Source organism: Miscanthus floridulus, chromosome 16 (assembly GCF_019320115.1).
Source record: "Miscanthus floridulus cultivar M001 chromosome 16, ASM1932011v1, whole genome shotgun sequence".
Lineage (NCBI taxonomy): Eukaryota > Viridiplantae > Streptophyta > Magnoliopsida > Poales > Poaceae > Miscanthus > Miscanthus floridulus.
Window position 1 is genome coordinate 35,817,420 of NC_089595.1, and position 22,914 is coordinate 35,840,333.

Below are 22,914 nucleotides of genomic sequence, written 5' to 3' on the forward strand. Positions count from 1 at the left end.
AAGGCAGGTGGAGGCAGGACCAATCTTGGACAGAGTGGTAAGCCAATCGACTTATTTTGTTACGTTTAGTTACATAACAATACATTAGGTGTTCTTGGACCGACGTTAGGAGTTATCTATTGTAGTTATTGCAACCTTCGCGCTGTATAACCCTTGTAATAAGTTACATTCTTGTACAAAAGAAAACAAAACTAAATATACTTGGCTACAGTCAATGATGACTACATACTTGGCTTCCTAGATGTAAGATTACAAATATTCTTTCAAACAAATCATTAATACGTTATATTCTTTCACTTAACATTGTTTTGTACAACAGAGGCTGTCACGTCGTCTACGCCATGCGGCTGGTCGTTGTGGTTGCAGGACAAACGCGACGCATGACGTGTACGATCCTTCCGCAGGAAGAGGAGCCTTGGGTTCCTCTAGTCAAGCAGCTACAGGGGACGAGGAGGAGGACGAGGAGGCCGACGACGACGATGACATGGACAAGAGGCACGATGAGCTTGGGCCCTCTCAGCTCCATGACGCTCCATCGACTTATCCTACACCACCTCTAGGCACTAGGCGACGCTGTCCCCGTGACCCTTACACTCCAGGCACCAGCGCTCTGGGTCACAAGGGTAGGGGTAAGAGTAGGAGACAGTGAGGGACATGTTAGATGTTACTATGAACTATTGTATTTACTTATCTTTAATTATTCGGGACCGTATGAATATTGTGGACTATTTGTACTTTGCATGACATATTATGTTAGTTGTGATATTCGTTGTGGTTGCATTATGCTTGTTGGATGAGTAAATGTTTAGAATATATATTGATGTCTCTGTTTGTAACTGTGGATGCTTCTAATACAAGACCGTATCTTGCGAATTTTTTGCGTGAATCTTTAATCATACTATACTTGTACAAAGACATAAATGTAGTACATAGATTAACTATAAATTTATTACGTTTATAATCCAGGAATATTTGTACATACGCTGTGTACAAGAATCTATGCATTTCAGAGAATCTATGCTTTTCAGAGAATAAATATAGACTTTTTAGATACACGGACATCATCGAATTATCACATCACTGATATAGACCTCTCAGCTGCAAGGACAACATGCAAGGAAGCACAACTAAACTCTATCTCCACCATCCATCTTATGACTGTTTGATCCAAGGGCTGAGGTAAAGCGGCACATGGATCGCTGACATGGCACATTGACAGGCCTCCATTCCTCCTCGTGACCTATAAATAACCACTCACTCCCTCTCATTCACACAAACAATAAGGAAGAAGAACACTCCTCAGCATTTGCTTTCGTTGTAGTACCAATGTCTGGAGGGTCGTCCAGAGGGAGAGGAAAGGGGAAGAAAACTACCTAGGGGTGGGAGGGTCCTCTTGGTCCCGATTTCTTTGAGGAAGCTCTTTATGAGAGGTTCCCAGTTGAGAGCAAAAGTGATTTCACCAAAGAGGCACCACTTACAGGATACGATAAAAGGAAAGAAGAGTGGCCAAAATGCATGCATGGTGAGGACTGCCTAGTGCAGATGTTCACCGAGGGAATAGATGGAGGTCGTCGTTTCTTCAAATGCCCGCGAGCATGGGTAATTTCTTTTACTATTTGTTTCTTCAATATGTTTGTCTTGTATATCACTTACACGACATACTTTTTGTAGTCTTCCTTGATAGAAGAAAACTGTGGGTTCAGTAGGTGGGTCGATCCTCGACCTATTTATCCACATGCGGAGTACATCTACTACCTACAAGACCGTATCTTCGATCTAGAAAGGGAAGTTAGCAGCGGTTACAAGGACGACGAACAGGACGACAACAACAATGGTGCCGATTCACAGGAGGTACTCTGCAATGATCCATATTGCACCTGCCCTAACCACAAGAAAAAGGGGTCTCCCCCATCACCCCCGCCACCACCACCACCAACAACGGGAGGCTACTATGGAGAAGGTGCAACATAATTTGCTATGTGGCCACACTACTAGGATGAATTTATGTTTTTCTTGTGGAGAATCCCAGGTTTAATTATCTAAGGCATGTTAGGTTTAATTACCGAAGGCATGGTTTAATTACCTAAGGCATGTTAGGTTTAGTCAAAGAAAACTATGTACCCAGGTTCGGTACCTGTAGTCACATGCCATTTAATGTGTTTCGTGTGTTGATTTCTATAATATCGTATGTCGTTAACTGTTTTTTGCAGCACGTGTTCAAATAGAAATAAGTCTGTATCATTAAGCGGAATATTAAGACCATTGATAATGAAAACAACCACATAATGAAAAGTTAGATACTATGTCATATTACACAACATATTAATAGTATAACTAAGTGCCGACAGTAGACAAAGGGGTAAATGCACTTCCAAATCCTCAATCTGAAATGTACTGAGTAAGCAACTCATCATCCGAGTACCTGTCCTCTACTACAACCCTGTTGCTGCGGCTAGGCTCAACTGCGTTGCTCTCACCTGCCTGTCGCTTGTAGTAAGCGGCCTCCGCTTCGTCTGCGGCCGCTGCGGTCTGAGTGAAGAACGTGTCGTCATCCTCCTCTGCCTGTAAGCCTACCTCTGCTAGAGCGATGAGCTCGCTCAGTCTGCCAGTGTCGTCGTCAGCCTCCTGCGCCTGAATGCCCGCCTCTGCTAGAGAGATGAGCTCGCTCAATCTGCCTGTGTCGTCCTCAGCCTCCTGCGCCTGTATGCCCGCCTCTGCTAAAGCAATGAGCTCACTCAGTCTACCAGTGTCGTCCTCATCCTCGTCTCCATCATCACACAGCACAATCGATGATTGAACGGTGCGACCAGCTCGTGATCTATGGGCATCTAACTTCTTCTCCTCATATCTTGCACGAGCCACCTCTGCAGCATGTTCTCCGCTGCAACCAATCCCTTGATATATAAAATGCAATCAGTTAGCAACTCGATAATATTACATTTAAAACCAGGCAACGAAAAAAGGTTTTCAAGCACTCACTGGCACATAATGTAGCAACATGCTCGTCCAAGACCTGCATCTGTACTCTTGTCTCCTCCCTTGTCTCATTCCTTGCCCTCTCCTCCTCTAACGTCGTTCGCCTCTCCAATCCCCATTTGTTAAGCCCAACATCGATCGGGTTACAAATACCGCGCTGTCTAGCAAACTCACACATCTTTTCTTTGTGATGTTTAACAAATAGGTTGACGTAGTCAGGTCCATATCCCCTCTTCCGTGCAATTACTTGCCTCTTCTTCAGTTCATCCAAGAACTTAGCTTGACCATCATAACATTCCCAACTGCATTTCCTAGTACTCTGTTCAAAACAAATATTATATCATATATGTATTAGGAAAACAAACAAAATACGATTTCATGTTTACCAGAATTATAACAAACCTCATCATACTCAATCATATGGCCGCAATAATGACCTATTCCAAGCTCCGAAGGGACTAGGCTATAGTTGGATTTTACACCATATTCGCACATGACAGGAGGTGCTTTGTAGATTACACGTTCTTTCTTCTTTTCCTTAACCCTCCGCGGTTCTTTCGGCCATTGGTTCTTAGGACCATACAACCACTCCTTGAAACGACACTTCGCCATTGAATACACCTAAATAATGAGACATTAGTACATAAACACATATATCTCAAGATTTTAACACATACACTTTGCACTTACTTCATGCTTGTTTGGACACACAAACTCCAACGTATTCTCAGGGTTTATCATAGCTCGATCTCCGCAATCGCACAGAGGAGGTTCCTCGAGTCATCTAACGGCGGCTAGGTGCTTCTCCTTAGCCGTCATTGCCGGAGGGTTAGGGGGGGTGGAACCCACCGCTTGAAGTGCTCACGTGGATGTCTCCCTCTAAACCAATCGTCGAAAAAGAGGTACCTAGGATCAAACTTTTCTGCACCATCGATCCACTGAAAGAAAAAACACCTCTCATGGTCCTACACAACGAGATTCCAATAATATATTAGTACCATACTTAAACAAATAAAGAAAAAGGATAGTACAAATAATTTCTTACATTAAACCGACTACATGTGTAGAAGCAACGCGCGGCTGTGTCCGGATGTTTCGATTGAAAAACATGGGCCGAGAAACCACAATCACAGTTAGGGACAGGAAGGTCAGGGGGAACAGGGGCATCTTTGCTAGACACGTCGGGGTATAATTCGCGAGGACGACCCCGTTTTCGCCAAAACTCCTCCCAAAATATTTCTTGCATCTAACAAATAGGATGTAATTTATCAAACATAAATAAAAACATCACAACAAAATATCAATGAGAACCATAACTACAATACAATCAATTTCGTTATAAGAACCAAAAGCAGTTAACATTATACCCTAAAGCTAGGGTTTCTCATTTCATCCACAACAATAAACCCATAACATAACTACATGCGGCTTGGTTTACTAGTATTTTTCACGCCTTAAAATGAACCTACGGTTGTATAATACATATATTGAGGGATACAATGAAACCCTAAGTGATGACGATTCTTAGGTTCAAAAATCCGACTAATATGTACCGAATCTACACGAGAAAACAAGGAGGTGAGCAAGTATACCTTGCTCTCGAAGATCTACGGATCAAATCAAGGTTTTCAAGGTCCAATATGTCGATTCGTGAGGTAGGATAAAGTGGCGAGAAAAAAACCCGAGGAGAAAGAAGAGGAAGAACGCTCAGGGAAGAAGGCTGGGCTGGGGTTAAATACAGGTAGCTCGGCGCCAGAGTGAGTGGCGCCGAGCTCGGTGCCAAGATCTACGGTGCCGAGCTCGGCGCCATCCACTCTGGCGCCGAGCCCCTTGCAGGCCGTTTGTCCGTGGCCAGGAGCTCGGCGCCAGTCACCGTGGCGCCGAGCTCGGCGCCACTCACTCTGGCGCCGAGCCAAGGGTACATTTTTGGAATTCTTTCCACCAGGGGTCTATTTGAGAGAAACTTTCGAAAAAAGGGCCAAAAAGTAAAAAATTCGGACGCCCGGGTCCAACGTGGACAACTCACTTCGGCTTATAAATCGTATTTTTTCAACCAAAGAACAGTGTTTTTCTCTCACACCAAATCAACCAACAGTACTTTCAGCCATGGCTTATCAGCCAAATAAGCCAAAATGAACAGAACGTAAATTAGAGATTCTTCCTTCATCACAAACAAAATAGAAGAAGAGATTCTGCCAACTTTTCTTCTAGAGATTTAAAGTACCCTCTATTCTATTTTCGATAACATTATTTTTGTATACAAGCTAGGATAAATCTTTGACCGATAACTATTGTTATTTCTATATGTCTGATCAACATATATTTATTTATCAGCCATCTATCTAGAATGATATTGCTTATATACATTGAAAAAAAGGTATATCAGTGTTTTCGTGGAAAATAGAAACAGTAACGAATTCATTCAATACAAAGATCCTGGTTCATGCATGCATCCTAAACCTGCAGAAACCAAACTAATAAGAAGACATCCATACCGCAATTTACATCAGCCTAATCAAATCGAATACACACAAATCTCTCCGTCGGAATAGACTTGTGTAGTCCTTAGAATCACCCGCCAAATAATCGTTACACATTCTTCAGTGTCCCTTCTCTCTATCTCAATAAATAAATAAATAAATAAATAATTGTATGTCTCATTGTCTCGAGATAGAACCACCGTATATTTCCATACACATTACGATGACTTTGTACGACCTGTGATGACAAGAGAAAAGTGTGAAATAGTCCGACGATGATTCATTCAATTGCCTTTGTAAACAGAATTGTTATGACTCGCCGTATCCTCGGAAGACCTCTACGGCTCTACCTGCCCTGCTCACGATTGGCCTGCCTTGGCTGTGCCTGCTGACTGCCGATGTGGTGGCATGGCAGTTGTAGACGCCGATCTCGGCTATCAATGATGGCGTGATCGCGTAAACCACGGACCAAGCTGAATCCATCAATCGCTAGGCCCACGAGCGGGAGTTTTCCAATAATCTCATACATATTTTGAAAACAACATAGACAAGTTTCATCTTTTTCATCTATGCTTATGTTATGTTAGCTTATTTAATGTACATGAAACTCTTATAAAACTCCTGCTGAGAGTGGTCTTATGTAGAGGGGGAAAAACTAGAAACTGTTCATGGATGACAAATCTTTTGCTCGCAACTCTTTTATCCGGTTGGCAAAATCAGATTTTGAACAATCATTTTTAACGACTTATAGCATGTTCGGCAGGACTGAAAAATAAGTCAAAATACTGTTCCGGCTTATTGTTGTGAGAGAAAAATACTGTTCTGTCTGGAAACACTGTTCTTTCATGAGTGGGCTGGCCAGCCAGCCACCAGCCAGCCGAACACCGCCTTAGTGGAGATTTCCCAAGCAAATATTTTCTAATTCAAATGTAGTACCAAAATTGTGAAAAGATAGTACAGGTTCGTAGTAGATTTGTCGGTGGATATTAGTGTATTGGGGATAATATTTGTTCGATAATGCCAACTTGAAGAACAAGCTTACACCAACCTCAATAATATCCCTCAAATTAGGATCTATATTTAGAGAATTTGGGGCTTTCCTTACTTGTACAACTCTCAAATAGTTGATCCAACTCTAGCAACAACACTTACATTTTAGCCCTCAATTCTCTCATGACATGTGGAACCCTTTTGTCACTTGTCTTATATTACTTTTTCTTCTAATGTCCTTGTTTCTCTCTCCATATCCCCATCATCCCTTACCTTCTCCCATCAAAACCAGATACATCATCCCTCCCCTATCTCCCTCCTCTACCGCTAGAATCATCGCCTCGACTGTGTTGTCTGCCCCTTCCACCACTGCCAGTGAAGAAGCTAGTGTCAAGCATCCTACTAGGAGCTACGGTGGTGCGCGAGCACAACGTGGTGCCACTCAGGGTGCCCGGCGACAAACTTGAGGAGCCTCCGTGAAAGTGCATCTAGCCCTTTAGTGGGTTTTGAATGATTCAATGACAACATGATTAAAGGTCTAACACGTTTGCTAAGTGTGGACAGGTAATAGGTTATCTCACAGGTACTTTATGAAAGTCAAAATGATGTATTGTTGTATAAACAATCTAGTTCAAGCACAAGACAACAATGCAAATGTAATTCATACAAAGGCCTATTTGTTGTGGGATTACCATATACTATGTGAAAGCAAGCTCATAAGAATTAATTAATGAGACATGAGGAATTACATATGGAATGGTCTCATATCTGAAGCTTGCTAAATTGAAAAGAAAAAGATATCAATACAAATAAATTGATGATTCAACACAAGATGTGACTTGATGGCTTGAGATGGTGAAGATAGCAAGAAAAGGCTTCGAGGTACTAAGCAAGGGTGAAGGGCAAGCGACGGATTGGCGGTCGAAGAACCTAGCTAGGGTGAAGAAGGAATTACTTGCATTTAGTTGAGATACTAATCAAGCTATGATGGTCATATTAATGTGGAGGATCAAATCACTATTGGAGTGTTTGATGGAAGTGACTTGATACATTTGGGATTATTCAAATTTGATGAATGGAATCAAGTCACGTGCTCAAGATGGCTATGCTCAAGTGAAAAGATCAATATCAACATGTTGGCACCCTCACTTGATGAAGATTGGAATACACGGCTTCGGTTGAAAGAGATCAACTCAAAAGGTTTAAATTCGTTATACTTTTAACTTTGAGTTAATAGGAATGTCGTACTATTCAGAGGGAAGCATCATGTTGGTAGATAATGTTTCATAAGTGCTCAAGCCAACCCATGTGAGTTTTGAGTGTTTGAGAGACAAAAGAGCTAACATGTGTTTTGCTGATCCGGATTGATACCGGACGTGTCCGATATGTGCCCAACCACGATAAAATTCTTATTGTTCTCGAGTTGGTTCGTCGAGAGTTCCGAACGTGAGATGGAAGTTCCAACGGTCGAGAGTTCCAGCAATGGTCAGAAGCTTCGATGTCTCGCGCTTAACTGACTTGGAGAGTTCACTGTGGTAGTCATATCGGACGTGTCCGGTATGGACGGCCAGAGGCCAACGGCTAGTTTTCAAATGCCTTGAGGGTCGAGAGTTCCGACGTGAGTCAGGAGTTTCGACGATCGTGAGTTCCGACATGCATTGGGAGTTCCAACACCTAACATGCTTTAACTCAGTTACCATGGTTTTTAAATGTGCTGAGGGTCGGGAGTTCCGACAGTCGGAAGTTCCGGCATTCATCGGGAGTTCCGACGCCTCACAAACGTTACTGTAACTCAGTTACCGTTGGCGCAGTCCGGTATGGCAACGGCTATAAAACGGCTAGTTTTTCCAAGGGGGCTATAAATACCCCCAAGTCTCCACCTTTGGAGGCTGCTGATTCTGCTGATACACATACACGTTTTAAGCCTTGCCAACTCTCCCAAACCCTCTCTTTGTGAGTGTGTGATCCAAATTGCCAAATCAATTAGTGGGTTGAGAGAAATTCAAAAAGAGAGCAATCCAACCACTTGAGCACTTGTGCATATTGTCAAATCTCGTGATTTGCATTTGTTACTCTTAGACTCTTCGGTCCTAGACGGCTAGGCATCACCGGAGAGCACCTGAGAGATTGTGGTGTGCCTCAAAAAGTTTGTAACGGTCGATTCCGCCGCCTCGGAATCAACTAGTGGAAGGAGGAAAAGGAGTTGAAAAAGACTCCGGCTAGAGTAACCTTCATGGTACCCTCTAGGGCTAACCTTCGCTAGGTCGCCCGCAGCCCCGTCAACGGAGAGTAGGACTCGAACGAGTCTGAACTTCGGTAAAACAAATATCATGTCTCAATTCATATTTCATTTGATATTTGTGTTGCTCCAGCTCTTGTGCATGTTCTCTGTGTATATTGTCATCTCTAGTAGGTAACTGTAGTTTGGCTTGAAGATAGAAATCGAAAGGAGCAAGTTTGGAGCTGCTCTGCAGAAATCATGTATACCGGACACATTCGATATTTCCTACCTGTGCTGAAAATATTTATTCTCTGTTCTAACTTTGTGTTGCAGGGTTGTAGCTTCTAGATATATTCTTTATATCTTGTTTACTCTGTGACTAACTTGTGAGGGGTGGTATTACTCTTAATTTGGAGTTTCCATTTTGAAAACTCCCTTTTCTAACTGTTTCCGTATTTAAAGGTGTTAATTTTTAGAAACGCCTATTCACCCCCCTCTAGACGGCATCCTAGGTCCTTTCAATTGGTATCAAAGCAAGGTTCTCACCTAAAGCTTCACCGCCGTGAGAAAAGGATGTCGACGCCCATCGAGTTGGAGTCGGTGCTTCTCCAAAATGATGGTTCAAATTTTCTACCTTGGTCAATTCATGTACTCAATGCCTTTAGAGATATTAGTCCTCTTGTTGAGCATATTATGGATGCAAGCATACCTCTTTCTATAGTTGATTGGAGCAACTACAAAAATTTGTCAAAAGAGGAAGAGATATGTGTGCAACTCAATGCTCAAGCTATTAATATTATTTTGAGTACATTGAGTGCAGAGGTTCAAGATGAGTCAATCTTCAATGGACAACCACCTCCGGAGAGTGCTCATCTCATTTGGACTGGACTTTTTGATTTATATGGAAAATCTAAATGTGATGATGCACTTGAGATCGAGTCAATAAAAAGTATGTGCATTGTGTCTTCATGCAGCGAAGAAGCCTCACAAGACCACAAGAGCGCCGAGCCGGAGCAAGAAGTGCAAGCAATGCATGACATGTTGGCTGCCTGCACATACCGGACGTGTCCAGTATGCCTACTGGACGTGTCCGATATGGCCGTGGCAACAGGACAATAGGTTGTCTGTGATGATGAGGCTCAAGCCCGGTGGCGAAGTGATGAGTCAACCTCAGTATCTCATGATACTCATCACTTGTGTCTCATGGCCAAGAAAAGCAAGAAGAAGAGTAACAAGAAAGATCAAGAAAAGGAGAAAGGACAAGTGGATGATCAAGATAAGAGTGATGTTGAAGTTGAAGACAACTACAATTTTGATCATCTCAACCACAAGGACAAGTTCATTATCATGAATATAGTTGAAAAGAATGATGAGCTTGAAGAAGAGATTGAGAAGCAAGAGCAATCACTTTAAAAGCAAGAATTGTTTCTCATCTCTAAGATGGAAGAACTAAAGGATGTAAGTGAAAGGTATGAAAAATTATCAATTGAGCATGTTTTAGTTACTAACTTCTCTTGTAGTGTTTCACAACTAGAGAAGGAAAACTTTGAGCTCAAGGCAAGGCTAGATGAACTATCAAGCAAGTATAATGTGCTATAAGCAAACTATGTTCATCTAAAGTGCTCTCATGAGGAAGTAGTAGAATCAAGCATCATGCTTGAGGTAGTTCATGAGGTTGTGATCACATCGGTAAAATTTTCTCAACCTCTTACACATTCACTCACTAGTACACCATCTCAATTAAGTATTTCTTGTACTAATGAGTGTGCTCCTCAAGCAAGCTAATCTTCGATTGAGCTAAATCTCATAGAAAACATAGAGCTCAAAGAAAAGGTGAAAAGATTAAAGAAAGATGTGATTCGGTTGAAGGGTAAGGAGAAAGCACAACCTTCTCAAGATAACCGTGATAACATGGTGAAGAAGCTCGAGAAGGGTTCAAACCTTGCTTCCTCCAAAACCCAACAAAAGAATCACATTTCAAGTATGGCCAACACAACCAAGAGCAAGAAACATGGAAAAAGGTTATGCTATGGTTATGAATTATATGGACATGAGTGGGCCATGTGTCCACATAAGAGTTGGGTCAACAAGTGTGAAGTGGCCGAACAAAAGGCCTCAAATAAGTTGGCCAACCAAAAGAAAAGTGATGAACAAAGCGCTTGTCTCATTAGCAAGAAATTAGGACATCCTACCAGAAATGGCCAATGTACAAAGAGGCAAGAAAGAAAGCCCAAGTTGCAACAAGAAGATGCTATGGATGCAATGAGATGGGCCACAAGGTTGATAGATGTCCATACAAGTAAAGCAAGCATAGAGCAAACAAAGGCCGCATATGCTATGCTTGTAGAAGAAAGGGGCATGTAAGCTATGAATGCCCAAATGGTAACACTCCTAAGCCGAACACATTTGTTTATAATGATATGCTTAGGAAGACCACAAATGGAGTTAGCACTAGCAAGGTGATGTGTTCACCACAAACTAGTGCTAAAGCCATTTGGGTGTCTAAGCACTTGTTGACTAACTCAAAAGGACCCAACAAGAGTTGAGTACCAAAGTGTGCTTAGGTTAATGATGTAGGTACTTGGTGATGAGATGAAGGCTTCGGGTGGTTGAGCAAGTAAATTGAAAATATTCACTCAATCTATCAATCAATTCTTATCATAATCTCCTATATGGTTGATCCGAAGATAATTTAATGAATATATCATTTACTTCATCTTCACCATTGGTAACAAAGTACTTGAACCGTTATAGGATAGTCACTTTGTTTGTTTTGTGCTCAATGACTCACAAATAGGCATTTTTGTGAAAAATTGAAAGTGACTAATTAGTTTTACTTGATAATTATCATGTTTGCCATATGATGCTTTTAATAGCTCTCTAGTAGAGCAATTCATTTGTTGAGTTGCAGGTATACAATAAATAATAGAGCTAAACGAAGAATCACAAGCAGCGAATTAATTATTTCTGTCCTACACCTATCGGACGTGTCCGATATTACTATCAGACGTGTCCGGTATGGCCTGGGACAGAAAGAAAGTGTTTCTGTTCTGCGTATTTCGGACATGTCTGGTATACCTACTGGACGTGAACGGTATTGCAAGAACCAGAACACTAATAGGATTGCAACTGGGTCTTTGATCCATATATTTTCATATATCCTCAATTTACTCAGAAGCTTGTGGTTTACCAAAACTAAGTGGATTGTGAGCATCTCTTGAACTTAAATTTAAATATGGCAAATTATTTGGTTATGGTTCAAAATAGAAAATTGACTCCCAAATTCTTAAAAGAATAAAGTGCTAGTTGAAAGTTATTCAAATTACTTAAAGCACTTATTTAGGGGGAGCTCAGTTTCTATTTTGCACCTTGTGGACTAATAAATTTATCTAGCATTCTTTGTAGTCCTTTGGATGAAAAATTAATTTTGTATCTAGCATGATTATTTGGCAATCAAGGTCAACATAAAGATTATCATGTTATGTATCTTCTTAGTGGTATTCTTGTGGGCTCAAGGCAAAGGTATGTTTTTATATACATGCATTGTAAGTGCATCTAAGGCCCTTTATATGTTAGAATGTGCATTTGTGTGACATAGGAGAGATGTTTTTTCAAAACTCATTACTAGCATGTGTAGGTGGTGTGAATTTGAAAAACTATTTGAATCTTGGTCTTTGTGACCTAGCCTTGTCATATGATAATTATAGCTCTCCTTGATTGTTTGATTGGCTAATTACACATGACATGGCTTTCTTAAGTCCACAATCTACTGTCTCACAATCTCTCTCAAGTAATCAAAATCTATATATGCCAAATATTTGGAAAAGAGAGGTGATACTCATGGCATTTGGATAAGAAAAGTAATTACACCTTATTTGGATCAAGGACATACATGTTTTTGGATCAAGAAATGATAGAGAAGTGGATTGGAATTAAGTGAATGAAATTTAGAACAAGAACAGCCAGCCCGCAGATACCGGACGTGTCCGGTATGAGCGGGGTTATAAAACGGTCGGTACCCCTTCGGCCAAGTTAGTTTTTCCTCCTCCCAGCCAACCCAGCCGCCTCTCCTCAACCTTCATTGGCGATTTCGAGTTTCCACCATGAAAAGGAAGTGAGGGAGATTGGACAGGAGGAGATTTCCATCAAGATCGAAGGCTCTGGGACTTGGATTTCCAATCGCATCTTCATTCACTCTCAAGGTACCCTAATCCCGGACCTCATCCGATTTAAGTGGTTAGGGCATGATTTTGAAATCCCTTCGGTAGAGATGCTACATTACCTGTCTAGAAGCAATGCCCAGAGTTTGGATTGGTTTGGTTGAAGATTGAGCCAAGGACCCCGGTTAGGGTTGCTATCCGCTCATACCGGACGTGTCCGGTATGGGACAGCAGAGCAGATTTTGCTCCCTTGTTTCAATCTTCTCAGTGGTTGATTCTTAGGACTAAGTTTAATTGTCTATTGTGTTTTGTGAACCTTTTGACCTAGTTTGGTTGAGGTGATTACAAAGCATAGGATAATTATTCTTATTTCTATATTTCAACTAAAATAAGCTATCGTTTGGGCATGTATAAAAAATTCCTTGCAAATCTTTGGATACAGGACAACAACTATGAGTGGAAGACAGGAGCCTAGGTCCAAGCATAGGCATGATCCACCTTTGGAGAAATACAAGAAGGCAAGACAGGAAATGCATCCTAGATACAGTTAGTAGGAGCAGGGCAGCAGCAGGGGACTCTCTAGGGCTACTAGGGGTGCTCCACAGTACAAAGAGAGAGACAACAATTCTTCCTCTGACATAGATATAGAGGAGTATAGAGTGGAGCCCAGTACCAGAAAGAGGAAGAGCACTGATAGAGGTTCAGATGGTGGTAGCTCAAATGATGAGCAAGAGATTGAGGAAGAGCAGGTAGTACCTCCAACTCAGCACCAGCTAGGTCAGGGTATGCACTATGGTTTACTTGAGCCACATCCACCTAGTGTACCCTCTTATGTTTCTAGAGTTGACTATTGAGGGAAAGGCATGACCAGAAGAGCCAGAGATGAGAGGAGAATTGATCCAAGGGGCTTGTCTAGGATTCAGTTTGATCATCAATTTCAGACAGTCTTTCATATGGACTTCCACACTAGTGTGATCCTCACCAGAAACTCAGTGATTGCCAGGTCTCAGTGGATTGACTGGCAGTATGTCAAAGATTTGCATAAGGTCTCCATTGATCACGCTATTGCCATTTGTGAGCATACAGGGGTTTATGAGATTATGGAGTTCCAGCATGACTAAAACACAAAGGTGGTAGCTCAGTTCTATGCCACCCTATATGTTGAGGAGGATGAGAGGCGTATGCACTAGATGCTTGAGGGCCAGTGGTACAACGTTGATTATGATTGTTTTGCAGCTCTACTTGGCTTCTCAGATGATGATCTTCAGAAAGATAGGATCCACACAGAGCAGGTGTTGCCTCTAGAGCAGCTCGTCTACATGTATCCACTAGGAGGTGAGAGAGGAGCAGTGGGGAAGGTTCTAGGTCTTCACCCTACCTATAGATACCTAGACAGGATGTTCAGGAAGACTATTGACTGCAAGGGTGGAGACAAGGGCAACATTGCAGATTACTCTAGGAACTTGCTCCATAGGATGGCTCTAGGTGCACGGCCCTTCAGTTTCTTTGACTTTATTTGGTGTGATATCAGGAGTATCGGAGAGAGGCCCCTCAAGGGCTGTGGCTTTGCTCCCTACATCATGCACATGATTGAGCAGGTCACAGGGCATACCTTTGAGTATGACAAAGTACATAAGTCCTTGAAGATTATTGCAGATCTACCTGAGATTCGTGTACCTCCAGCAGGACCAGGAGGAGGAGCAGCAGTACTAGAGGCAGATGCACCTGTAGGGGGTGCAGCAGCAGGACAAGCTTCCCCTCTGCCACATGCTCCTACATGTCATCGCAGTCCTCCTTCTCCTATTCGTAAGATGTTCAGTGCTATCTTTGGGATGTGCAAGGACATATGGACCTATCAGCAGAAGGAGAGGGAGGCTAGGAGGAAGGACACTCGGACTCTGAAGCAGATTGCTACTAGACTTGAGCTTGATCCTCCTAGATCTCCACTTTTAGATGAGGTAGGTAGTGAGCCTGAGACTGAGGAGCAGCAACAGGGCAGGTACGACATAGAGTTTGCTGAGTTCCTTTAGCAACGGTAGCAGCACCCTGACACTTTACCACTACAAGCTCGTGTGCCTACTCACTCTCAGCCACGTCCTAGTGCTGCAGACGAGTATGCTTCAGACTGGTGGAGTGACCTCACGGGTAGTTTCTATGACCCATCTGGTGTGGGTGGTTCTCGTCCAGCCGATGCTACACGCTCAGATGATGAGGATGTTGGTAGAGATGAAGATGATGATGAGTGATCACAGCTTTTAGAGACAGCTTGTAGCCCCTTTGTCCTTAGTATGTCATTGTTGGACCTTTGTGGTGATAGATGACAAAGGGGGAAAGAGACTGATTAAAGTTTTAGGATTTTTGTTTCATTTGCTTATCTTTGTACCTGAAGATATGTACTGCAGGCCATAGTTTTTGAGCTTCATTAATGTATCTTGAGTTTGAGATGAGACTTACTTATGCTTTATCTATGTATCTCTCGAGACATGATCTTTATTTATATATTAATGGCTTGTGGATTTAAGAAAATGTGCAATGAGTGCTATGTGTGACATACATGTGTTTTATTTATTTTTATATGGACTATGCATACTAGAATGAAAATATTTGATGTGACGTCTTTATATTTATTCTTGTGTCATATATCTTGTCATATGCATCACGGTTTTACTTTGTCACACACACATGCACTCCACGGATGTAATGATTTAGGGGGAGTCTCCTATATATTTTAGTATGTGCAATTGACATTTGAGGTCATTTTGTGAATTCTAATTATAAGCACATATTAAGGGGGAGCCTCTCATAAATCATTGAACCCAAAAGCTTAAATGTTTATATTCTTTTGTAAGCTTTAATCAAGTTGTCATTAATCATCAAAAATGGGGAGATTGAAAGTGCATCTAGCCCTTTAGTGGGTTTTGGATGATACAATGACAATATGATTAAAGGTCTAAACCGTTTACTAAGTGTGGACAGGTAATAGGTTATCTCACAGGTACTTTATGAAAGCCAAAATGATGTATTGTTGTATAAATAATCTAGTTCAAGCACAAGACAACAATACAAATGTAATTCATACAAAGACTTATTTGTTGTGGGATTACCATATACTATGTGAAAGCAAACTCGTAAGAATTAATTAATGAGACATGATGGATTGCATATGGAATGGTCTCATATCTGAAGCTTGCTAAATTGAAATAAAAAAGATAACAATACAAATGAATTGATGATTCAACACAAGATGTGACTTGATGGCTTGAGATGGTGAAGATAGCAAGGAAAGGCTTCGAGGTACTAAGCAAGGGTGAAGGGCAAGTGACGGCTTGGCGGCCGAAGAACCTAGCTAGGGTGAAGAAGGAAGTACTTGCATTTAGTTGAGGTACTAATCAAGCTATGATGGTCATGTTAATGTGGATGATCAAATTACTATTGGAGTGTTTGATGGAAGTGACTTGATACATTTGGGATTATTCAAATTTGATGAATGGAATCAAGTCACGTGCTCAAGATGGCTATGCTCAAGTGAAAAGATCAATATCAACATGTTAGCACCCTCACTTGATGAAGATTGGAATACACGGCTTCGGTTGAAAGAGATCAACTCAAAAGGTTTAAATTTGTTATACTTTTAAATTTGAGTTAATAGGAATGTCGTACTATTAAGAAATTCGTTATACTTTTAAATTTGAGTTAATAGGAATATCGTACTATTAAGAGAGATGCATCATGTTGGTAGATAATGTTTCATATGTGCTCAAGCCAACCCATGTGAGTTTTGAGTGTTTGAGAGACAAAGGAGCTAACTTGTGTTTTGCTGATCTGGCCGGCCGTGTCTGGTATGTGCCCGGCCACAATAAAATTCTTATTTTTCTCGGGTTGGTTCGTCGGGAGTTCCGACGTGAGTCAAAAGTTCCGACGGTCGGGAGTTCCGGCAATGGTCGGAAGTTCCGACGTCTCGCGCTTAACTGACTTGGAGAGTTCACTGTGGTGGTCATACCGGACGTGTCCGGTATTCATGTCCGGTATGGACGGCCAGAGGCCAACAGCTAGTTTTCAAATGCCTTGAGGGTCGGGAGTTCCGGCATGCATACCTTGTCCATTAAGGAGAGCTAATTTGGCTAGCTTTCAAATGCCTTGAGGGTCGGGAGTTCACTGTGGGGAGCTAACCTTGCTCGGCCAGGCAAGCCTAAACCTTGTCCATTAAGGAGAGCTAATTTGGCTAGCTTAGTTCTAGCTTGCACTGAAATCTAGGCAGCAAGACAAGGGAACCAAATTCATTGCTTTCTTCATTTTCTGGTTGGGTAAGGCAAAGTGAGGCTTGCCTAGAAAACCAAATGTGCTCTATATTAGAAGATGAGCTGTCCCCCTAATAAAGAACTTATAAGCAACAATCAAAGCCTAGAAAACTTTGTTTTTTGTAATGTAATTTATAATCGACCATATCCTATCTTTTATGCAACTAGGGTCAGATGCTTAATTACTATTATACTCGAACCGTTGCACACAAAAATCACAAGCAAAGACGTAGGGTATTACCTCTCCATTTGATCTCAAACAAACCCTATTCTTTGTCGACTATGCCTTGTTCGCTTGGCTGATAAGTCATGACTGAAAGTACTGTTGGCTGATTTATTATGAGAGAAAAATACTATTCGTTGGCTAAAAAAGTATGGCTTATAAGCCAAACGAACAGGACGTATGCTGTCATCGACATTTGTCCTCCTTATTAAAAACACTAAATAGGAGTAAGATTGAAAAACGAAGTACGTAGTGTGAGGTAGCCCATTCGTTTTCAGAAAATGTGTAGCGCTATTTGGAGTTGGACCGGCCATGGCCTGATGGGCCAGTACGATGTGCTGGTGGGGAACACCCGGCCCATGTTACCTACACCGCGTCTGTTACAACTTGTACAAGACGACGGATTGTCAACTGAAAGTTCGTGAGGCACCTCGTTGCTCGTCACAGCTCGTTTCACAAGTTTGGGTTGCAGAACAACGGCAGAGGCAGAATCTACGATCTGGGATCTCAGACTCCCAGAAGCTACAATTGAGCACAAGAACTAAGCGCGTGTTTAGTTCTCACCCTAATTTCTAAAAAAAAGTGCTATAGTACCCATCACATCGAATCTTGCGGTACGTGTATGGAGCATTAAATGTAGACGAAAAAAACTAATTACACAGTTTAGTTGGAAATTGCGAGACGAACGTTTTGAGCCTAATTAGTCCACGATTGAACACTATTTGCCAAATAAAAACGAAAGTGCTACAGTAATCCAAATTCGAAAGTTTGGACAACTAAACACGCTGTAAAGCTCCCGATTCTGCAGCGCAAATCGTGTTCCCGTAGACCCCCTCCCCAACTGCACTTGATCAACAGTCTCAGTTCCAAAAGACACTCAACGTCCCAGATCCCAAAAAAAAGTCACCATTTTTGCGATAGCGTGCAACGCTAACAGCACTGATAATCTCTGCACTAGTACCTACCACGGCAATCTCCATCGATCATATCGTGCACATCTAGCCTTGTTTAGATTGCAAATTTTTCAATCTACGTTTTGTTTGTATTTGACAAACTTTGTCCGATCATGGACTAACTAGGCTCAAAAGATTCGTCTCGTGATTTACAACCAAACTGTGCAATTAGTTATTTTTTTACCTACATTTAATGTTCCATGCATGCGTCCAAAAATTGATGTGATGAAAAAAGAGTAAAAAAACTTGAAAATTTAGAGGTGATCTAAACGAGGCCCTAGTTCTGAACTACGTTCCGGCGGTTCAACAGGCAACAAGCTGATATTACTGCCATCAGTCTAAATATTACTACTACTGCCAAAGGCTAACATCGACCAAAAACGTATTGCAGCATGACATTCACAAATGGAGCAGGAATATTGCGAGAACCGTGTGTGATCTGAGGTGGGGGCATACTGTCGGTGGCGGTGTGCGGCGTGCGTCCCTTCAGATGGCGCCACGGCCGCCGCTGAGGATGTCGAGCGCGACGAGGGCGGCCTTCTGGACCCTCTCCCGCTCGTCGTGCAGCGCCCGGCCTTTCTCCGCCACGGCATCCCTCGCGCGCTCCACCTCCGCGTCGATCTCGCCGTCACACCGCGCGATCTCGCTGCCACCGTTGTCACAAGAGGCACGGCACGGCATGGCACAACGGTGTCAGGGCCAAGCCGGTGGTTTACTGGATTAATCGAGAATCTGAAATAAGGATGCACAGCGCGACCGGTGCTCACCTGCTCATCTTGAGCATGCTCTGGAGACCGCCCTGCACCTGCTGCGACACGTCTGCGCCCAAACGCAAAAACAGTTCACGCCCATGTTAGCACGAATAGTACTGTACCAGGGAATACACAGGTGCCAACAGTTGTTCTGTTGGTATGAAAAGCAATTCCAGTTTGAATGAGTAGTTAGGGTATATGGAATTCAGTAAGCTGTCCACTCTATGCAACAGAGGTGATTTGTAGATGAAATTCGTTTGACTTTATGTAAAAATCTAAGACAATAGTTCAAATACTACGAGTAAACTTATGGGGAGGAAGCTGCCTTAAATGTCGCATCCAGTTGGAACGGGATGCACAAACAAATGAACATGGTATGGTATGGATCAGAAGAACCATCCCCGACTACGACTGCAGAGTAATAGAGCCCCCCATTTTCACAGTCACTCCCCATTCGAGCAGCAACAAATCGCACTAGCAATCTAGAAGCATATTAGTACAACTGGCTTGCGAATAGATAGTCAATTGAGGCGATCCCGTGTGTGCACATGTGAATGAGTGTTCGGAAATCGGGATGTAACATGTAACCAGTGATCTATCGCCGCCGAACGGAGATGTTTCTGATAGGAAATTCGAGACACCGATTCAAAAATTACCGAGAGAGCATAACCCCAAACAATGAATCGAATCGGGACGGGATGGGGAAACAACCGAACCGAGAAGAATCGGATGGATGTGGACCAAATTGCTCGCGATTCTAAGCAGACCACAGACTCGTGCCGTCGTGCGAAACCAGGCAACGAGACACCACGGGCGATTCGATCCCCGCACCCCAGCACCAAACATTCCTCGAAGGAAGCACGAATTAGGAAATTCCGCATCAGCAACCACCAATCTATGGGGCGAATAATCGCTTCGAACCCAGTAGCAAACAGACTCAGCATCTCGGGTACTTAGCAGAAGGGGGAAGGGCGACTGCGGAAGCGAACTGCGGGGGGATGTGGTCGTACCGAAGAGGAGCGCGGAGAGCTTGGAGTCGCCGCTGTCCTCCGCCACCGCGTCGGTGAAGGCATCGTCCCCGATCGAGGGCGCCGCCGCGTGCGATCCCGACGGTGAGTGGGCCATGTCTCCCCCGTTCGCGCGCTCGCTCTCTGCGTGCGGTGGCGTGGTGTGGGCGTGAGAGGCAGAGAGGTGTGAGCTGGAAGCGATCGGAACCGTCAGCATATATATGGACTGGAGGCCCAAACTACTGATGGGCCTCTTATATACAACCACGTCCAGTATTGGGTGTTTTCTTTGTTCCGATAGAACTGGGAGGGTGAGACTGTGAGAGACTTCTTGAATTGGGCCCATTATATATTGTTGTAGTAATACGCAAATAACAGCATTCTGGTTTTAAAAGAGTGCTTAGCTAGCAGTCACACTCTTTCCCTCGTGTAATCTTATTATCGAGATCAATGCTCCAGTAATGTCTTGATTTCACTAGCCCACCGGACGCTGGTATTAATTATTTCGACTAAATTCAGTAAAGCCTTGTTCTGTTTGACGTAAGTAACCATGGAACGACGGGATCGAGTTATGGACTTAATTTGATCCAACCTCTCAATCAGTTGCGGAGCTCACAACAATAGAGAGGGGGGCATTTTGTCTAATTAATAATATAAATGAACATATACCCAATATAGAGTAAGTAGCCTTCAAATGCTGAATATAGCAGGGCCTGTTCGCTTGAAGGAATTCTGGAGGAATTTGGATAGTTTAGAGGAATGCTTGAGGAATTTGTGAGAGAAAAATATTGTTCCGGATGAAAAAAAAAACGGATCAAGCCAGGTTTAAGGACACGCGAACGGGGCCAGACCGACGCTGTAGTAGCAAGAAACAAAACTATAAAAATAACTAGAACAATCTTGAATCTTCGTACCTTCAGAAGTGCCAAGAGCGACTAGCAGTCTAGGATATATATGATTTTGGGGCTGGGGACTGTGGAGCACAAGAGCTCAAAGTAAACGACGGAATTCTCGACTCTATAGCAGTGGACGAGCGGAGGGCAAGGGGACCTGTGACCCAGGTTGGCTGACACTTAGCTCTGCCGGTGCTCCTAATAGTTAGTTAGGTGATCCAACAATCCTAGATATAGGCTAACTAACTGTTAGCTGCACAAACAACTATATCATTAGTTGGGAACATTGACATAGCTAATTGGGAAACAAGTGTCCAAAATGCCACTTGATGAATCAATAATTATTAGTAACTAGTAACTGTTAGCTAGGCAACGGTAAAAGAATAATTTGACCTTTTATTAGCTGGTAGGATTAAGCACCTCGTAGCTAATAGCTACCTAATTTTAGTTGTGAGCTATTAAGTTAGCTATTATATAGATCCAATCAGTCCATATATATTCCCTACCATTCCATGCCAATACTTGCCAACTCTGGCACCAACTCTTGCACTAAGTGAGAAGTTCTACGACAGAAACCTTCTTGAAGGATTTTTCCCTTTTGTCCACTTTCAAATAATACCAGCGCTAAATTGAATTCATTTGCTTTCATTTGAGAGTGTGAGAGCCAAAAATAAGTGTAGTTAACTTTATGCCAGTGTCAGTGGAGAGTTTTACGGTGTTGTTTTTCAAGACTACCATATCATATAGAAATGAAATGAAACGTAGATGAAACACCCACTCTCAATGGAGAGTTTCATTCTACAGTTTCATAGACATTTAATTTCATGACTCATAGGGAGTTGGTAATCGTGCCAAGAGAGTTTTTATCCCCATGAAATCCATTTCTTCTCTCTCTTATTAAAAATGTTGTCATATCATCAAACACGCTTATTTGACAACTTATTGAATACAAATGAAACTTCGATGAAAACCAAGGTTTTAAATCTCCGGCTATAGCCTCCGCTATCTCCGGCTATAGCTGTTTGAGAATGATTTAACTAAGTTTTTCTATGTACAAGTTAGCCCTTAGCTGCCGCTATAGTTCCGCTATAGCCGGTTATAACCTGTTTTCGGACACAGAAAGCTAAATGGCATAGCCGGCTATTTAAAACCTTGATGAAAACTAGCACCGAGATTGGCCTGATAGACAGAGCCAAAACTACTTGTATGGGGCCAGGCTTCAGGGTGACACTAACCCCACCGGTTGTCCTGTCCTAAGGCTCAAACAAGATTGCCCCATCCTCATTCATATCCCCGTTGATTATGGAAGCCCCAGACAAAATCAAATAGGGCTTTTAATTGCGCTCCTCACCGCTCTTTGTTTCGCTGAAAAGCTAAGCTGAGAATTACTGTTTGGTAATTTGTTACGAGAGAAAAATACTTTACCACGACTGATAAGCAAGCTAATAAGTCTTAACAGGATTCAGCAATGTACCACCCTCGATAGATAGGATCCCGTTCTTTGCCCTAGACTCTCTGTACCAAAGGTGCTTGCACCGGTAGGTCTATGACCCTATGATTTGTTCCTTTCAAAAAAAATTTTTTTGCAAGGCTGATGAGTCTACTACTGTACTCGCACACGCTCTTCATTGTTAGTACGATTGGAATACCTGGAACAACGTTTCGGGTTTCATGTACACAACACACATGCATGTCTCCACCTGTTGAAACAGCTGGTTCCAGAAAAGAAAGCATTGCCAGCAATGAGTGGCAAACAAACATCGCTGCACCGAGAGACAGACAGAGAGAGAGAGGTCATGGATGTTGCAAGGCAAACTTGTACGCTAAAACGGATGCATATATGAATGAATCAAAGCGATCTTCCATATATACTAGTACTTAGAAAAAATAAACAGAGGCGCATTATGCTTCAAACAATTCAGAGGCTGTACGTATTCGTCCTCGATCTGGACAAGAATGCT

At 42.5% G+C, this 22,914-nt stretch overlaps 2 protein-coding genes across 5 annotated transcripts; both read right to left on the reverse strand.

Annotated features, from left to right (window-relative positions):
- Positions 1–2,358: 2,358 nt before the first annotated feature.
- LOC136513961 (uncharacterized) lies at positions 2,359–4,210 on the reverse strand. The gene is made up of 5 exons (XM_066507938.1): positions 4,022–4,210; positions 3,667–3,941; positions 3,379–3,597; positions 2,980–3,295; positions 2,359–2,894 (listed from the first exon to the last, which is right to left on the reverse strand). The coding sequence occupies exons 2-5, from the start codon at positions 3,715–3,717 to the stop codon at positions 2,380–2,382; spliced, it is 1,101 nt and encodes a 366-aa protein (XP_066364035.1). The 5' UTR covers positions 3,718–3,941; positions 4,022–4,210; the 3' UTR covers positions 2,359–2,379.
- Positions 4,211–5,389: 1,179 nt separating this feature from the next.
- LOC136513962 (uncharacterized) lies at positions 5,390–20,235 on the reverse strand. 4 transcript variants are annotated; one of them, XM_066507941.1, is made up of 4 exons: positions 20,064–20,235; positions 19,069–19,120; positions 18,758–18,947; positions 5,390–5,436 (listed from the first exon to the last, which is right to left on the reverse strand). In XM_066507941.1, exons 1-3 carry the CDS (start codon positions 20,176–20,178, stop codon positions 18,788–18,790), a joined length of 327 nt encoding a protein of 108 aa, XP_066364038.1. In that variant the 5' UTR covers positions 20,179–20,235; the 3' UTR covers positions 5,390–5,436; positions 18,758–18,787. The 4 variants fall into 4 exon arrangements, with proteins under 4 accessions (XP_066364038.1, XP_066364037.1, XP_066364039.1 ...); XM_066507940.1 differs by lacking the exon at positions 5,390–5,436 and adding an exon at positions 5,575–5,694; XM_066507942.1 differs by lacking the exon at positions 5,390–5,436 and adding an exon at positions 6,749–6,815.
- Positions 20,236–22,914: the final 2,679 nt, after the last annotated feature.

Coding starts and splice junctions, on each gene's coding strand:
- LOC136513961 (XM_066507938.1), bottom strand. CDS start 3,717: ATGATAAACCCTGAGAATACGTTGGAGTTTGTGTGTCCAAACAAGCAT. Junction 3,598..3,666: donor TGTGTCCAAACAAGCATGAA/GTAAGTGCAAAG, acceptor CTCATTATTTAG/GTGTATTCAATGGCGAAGTG. Junction 2,895..2,979: donor TGTTGCTACATTATGTGCCA/GTGAGTGCTTGA, acceptor TTATATATCAAG/GGATTGGTTGCAGCGGAGAA.
- LOC136513962 (XM_066507941.1), bottom strand. CDS start 20,178: ATGGCCCACTCACCGTCGGGATCGCACGCGGCGGCGCCCTCGATCGGG. Junction 19,121..20,063: donor GCTCTCCGCGCTCCTCTTCG/GTACGACCACAT, acceptor GTTTGGGCGCAG/ACGTGTCGCAGCAGGTGCAG. Junction 18,948..19,068: donor AGCATGCTCAAGATGAGCAG/GTGAGCACCGGT, acceptor CAACGGTGGCAG/CGAGATCGCGCGGTGTGACG.